Raw genomic sequence first — 4,492 nt, forward strand, 5'->3', positions numbered from 1 at the left:
TAATTTTGCTGAGTGAATGTACTATATAGTCAACTACATCTAGTTCACTATATAGTGAGTAAGGAGTAGGGAATGAGTGGGTGATTTCGGACATAGCCCAGGGTTTTTTTTACCCTAGACTTCATTTGTTTATTTATAAAAAGCACAATTGATGTGTTGTTATTGTGTTTTGGTTGGCAAAACCTTAGAAAGGTGGCTTGATTCCGAGTTATTTACAAATCACTAATTTCAAAGCACTTTTTAGTTATTACTTGGACTATACTGTGTCAGTATTCTTGCTTATGCTGTTATTGTTTTATAAAATAATTCAGCTGCTTTCACATGGATCATTTTATACATCTAATTTGATGCAGCAAATCATTTCTATTCGTCATGTGGAAAAAATAAACTGCTGGGGAATAAAATGTTCTTATTTATCAATGTGAGGCTATGATTAACATTAAAATGAATTCCCATATTCAAGTAAAATACTCCAATAGCATCAGGTAAATAAAGTTAAAAGTCAGTGCAACAGATTTTTTTTAATAAGTCATTTTAAAGTTTTCAGTTATATCCTTCAAATGTTTTCGATTATATCTACTCAATTTTTTCAATGCTTCCTACAGATGTTTTCTATACAGTTTACCCAGTATTTCAGTTACATTTAATCAACTTAAGTAAATCTACTGAGTCTGTTCATTCAGACAATTAAAAATATTACTTACTGCTACTCATCATTGAAGGTTTGTTTTACTTAATTTCAAAGCTTTAAAATCTACTCAGTATTTTTAAGTGTGAAAATGTTTACAAATTATATTAAGTAATAGGCAGTAATACTTTTTAAAAGTGTAGTGTTGAGCCTGTTAAAGACTCACTTTAGGGTACAAAGAACTAAAGGATTAACCACAAACTTTTAAAGTGAATGAATACAAAAATGAAGTCCTTATTTTTATTATTTATTATTTGCTTTATTTTTTTGTTAGAATAACGTTGGGAAAATGGCACACATTTAGTCATCCTCCACTGGACAGCAACAACAGAAGGTCGTCTTGACTCTTTTAAAGAACCTGCGGATCCTCTTCATTGCTCTGTTGAAGTGGCTGGGGGAGGTCGAGGGAGGAGGGGCAGATTCTGTTTGTTCAGCTCCAACAGGGAATGGGTCGTCTTCTTCTTTATTGAACATCCAGGATGGTAGTTCTCCTTCAGATGATCCAGACATGGATATGTTGTCGTAGGACTGGGCTTGAGCTCCGTCACAGGACTGAGTCTCTGGGACATTATTGTAGGAGTCCTCTTTTTCACCTACCTGAACTGTAGATTCCATTTCTCTAGGGGAGTCCTCCGCTTGAGCTCCATCACAGGACTGAGTCTCTGGGACATTATTGTAGGACTTCCCTTGTTCTCTTACCTGAACTGTAGATTCCATTTCTATATTTCCATCAAATGTGCAGGGGTCTCTGACATCTTCCTCAGCTCCAGCAGCTGACTCCTGGTCAGGATTTTGGGGTGTTCCCATCATCTCTCTGGCAGTTGTTAAATAGTCTGAGCTGTCTGGGTGCTCGGACAGGTGGGACATGGTGATGAAGGGGTGCTGCAGAGCTTGACTGGGCGAGATCCTCAAAGCTCCGTCAAGATGCATCATACTTTTCAAAAGGTCTATAAACGCTAACCTGTCCTCAAGGTCTGCAGGTTCGTCCACTGGGAAGATATGAGCCAGACCGTCCAGAGAGCTGGGCAGCTTCATTATGTTCTCATTCTCCCGAAGTTTTTTCCCAGTCAGTGTTTCGTACTCCTCAGACGTCAGTAGCCTCCATGTTGGACCGTCAGTTCCTTCATCCTTCTTTGTGAAAAAGTTGCGAGTGTATACTCCAGCGTTGAGCAGGTGGTCCTCCGGCTGGCCAAAAAGTTCAATCAAAATCTTCATCACCTGATAGTCAGTGTTGGGGAAAGGGTTGGCAGCCAGGTAGAGAAAGCCCAGAACACAGCCCAGACCCCACATATCGATAGCCTCATTGTAGAGCAGGCCGAGGGAAACTTCTGGAGCTCTGCATCCAATTGGCTGACATAATTCACCAAGCTCTACGCTGGAGACAGGAGTGGCTAAACCGAAGTCAATCAGCTTCACTCTGATGGGCTGGTCTTGGCTGACTAGCATGACATTGTCTGGTTTGATGTCGGTGTGCAGGATACCTAGACCCTTCAGGGCATCCAGGGCGACCAACAGCTGCTGAGCTACTGGCCGGATCGCGGTCACAGGCATATTCCCCCGTTTGCAGATCATTTCATACAGATTTTCCTCAAGCATCTCAAACACCAGACAGGTCTGTCCCGAATGTTGAAACTTTTCCAAGAACTTCACCACGTTAATGTGGTCTGGATCTCGTACAGATATAAGATCTAACATGGCGATCTCTCTCTCTGCGTCCTCGGCTGCAGTAGAGTCCTTCTTGAGTATTTTGATAGCCACTTGGTCTTGAGTGTTGACATTCAGGCACTTGGCCACTTTTCCAAAGCCGCCTTCACCGAGAAACTTCTGGACGGTGTAGGTAGACGTGTTACTGTGTAGGATCTCACCTACCTCAACTGTAGATTCCATTTCTATATCTCCATCACATGTGCAGGGGTCTCTGATATCTTCCTCAGCTCCAGCAGCTGACTCCTGGTCAGGATTTTGGGGTGTTCCCATCATCTCTCTGGCAGTTGTTAAATAGTCTGAGCTGTCAGGGTGCTCGGACAGGTGGGACATGGTGATGAAGGGGTGCTGCAGAGCTTGACTGGGCGAGATCCTCAAAGCTCCGTCAAGATGCATCATACTTTTCAAAAGGTCTATAAACGCTAACCTGTCCTTAAGCTCTGCAGGTTCGTCCACTGGGAAGATATGAGCCAGACCGTCCAGAGAGCTGGGCAGCTTCATTATGTCCTCATCCTCCTGAAGTTGTTTGCCAGTCAGCGTTCTGTACTCCTCAGACGTCAGTAGCCTCCATGTTGGACCGTCAGTTCCTTCATCCTTCTTTGTGAAAAATTTGCGAGTGTATACTCCAGCGTTGAGCAGGTGGTCCTCCGGCTGGCCAAAAAGTTCAATCAAAATCTTCATCACCTGATAGTCAGTGTTGGGGAAAGGGTTGGCAGCCAGGTAGAGTAAGCCCAGAACACAGCCCAGACCCCACATATCGATAGCCTCATTGTAGAGCAGGCCGAGGGAAACTTCTGGAGCTCTGCATCCAATTGGCTGACATAATTCACCAAGCTCTACGCTGGAGACAGGAGTGGCTAAACCGAAGTCAATCAGCTTCACTCTGATGGGCTGGTCTTGGCTGACCAGCATGACATTGTCTGGTTTGATGTCGGTGTGCAGGATACCTAGACCCTTCAGGGCATCCAGGGCGACCAACAGCTGCTGAGCTACTGGCCGGATCGCAGTCACAGGCATATTCCCCTGTTTGCAGATCATTTCATACAGATTTTCCTCAAGCATCTCAAACACCAGACAGGTCTGTCCCGAATGTTGAAACTTTTCCAAGAACTTCACCACGTTAATGTGGTCTGGATCTCGTACAGATATAAGATCTAACATGGCGATCTCTCTCTCTGCGTCCTCGGCTGCAGTAGAGTCCTTCTTGAGTATTTTGATAGCCACTTGGTCTTGAGTGTTGACATTCAGGCACTTGGCCACTTTTCCAAAGCCGCCTTCACCGATAAACTTCTGGACGGTGTAGGTAGACGTGTTACTGTGTAGGATTTCACCTACCTCAACTGTAGATTCCATTTCAGCCATGTCAGGTGTGAACAGTTTTCAAAGGTTCCAAATTGTTTTAATTCACGACCGACAGGTGTGTACCACAAATCTCTCTCTCTCTCTTCTCTGCAACGCGAGCTGCTCTGATCGGGTATCTTCCTACACCTTCATATAGTTGCACAGCTCTTACCTCCCTATGACATCACGCTCTAAATCCTTTGATCTTAACTGTGACATCACAAAGACATGTTTGTTACCAGCGGCAACCTCCAGCTGTGAGCAAAAGTGTTAAAAACTGCAGTTCAAGTGTCCACCAAAACCACATACACACAAATTAAAAACAAAAACAAACGATCTTTGCAGCAGAAATAAACATGTCTACTGCCTGGTTCAAAAAACAAGTGTAATCTTTTGTTGTTTTCTAATTAATATTTTTATTGAGAAATATGACAAATTTACAGTCACAGATCAAGATTGGGAATCACAAAAGCAAAGACATTTATAGTGATTGACTACAAAAACAGAATACTGTGCATCCCATGTATTTGAGTGAAAAAAAACAATTAAAGCTCAGGGGTCTCATTTATAAAGGTTGCTTACGCACAAAACGGGGCCTGAAACTGACGTACGCCAGTTTTCACGCCAAGTTTGTGATTTATAAAAAACGAACTTGAGTAAAAATGTGACGACCGGTAAGCAAACTCTGACCCAGGCGTACGTACATTTTAGAGGCGGGGGAAATTGGCGACGCAGTTGGTGAGAGGGAGAACTGAAGTC

At 43.3% G+C, this 4,492-nt stretch overlaps 1 protein-coding gene across 1 annotated transcript; it reads right to left on the minus strand.

Moving 5' to 3' along the window:
• Nucleotides 1-914: 914 nt before the first annotated feature.
• LOC117810015 lies at nt 915-3,854 on the minus strand. Its single transcript, XM_034679552.1, has one exon. It carries the CDS (start codon nt 3,752-3,754, stop codon nt 989-991), a length of 2,766 nt encoding a protein of 921 aa, XP_034535443.1. The 5' UTR covers nt 3,755-3,854; the 3' UTR covers nt 915-988.
• Between the last annotated feature and the right edge of the window lie 638 nt (nt 3,855-4,492).

This window comes from Notolabrus celidotus, chromosome 3 (genome assembly GCF_009762535.1).
Source record: "Notolabrus celidotus isolate fNotCel1 chromosome 3, fNotCel1.pri, whole genome shotgun sequence".
NCBI classification, from domain to species: domain Eukaryota; kingdom Metazoa; phylum Chordata; class Actinopteri; order Labriformes; family Labridae; genus Notolabrus; species Notolabrus celidotus.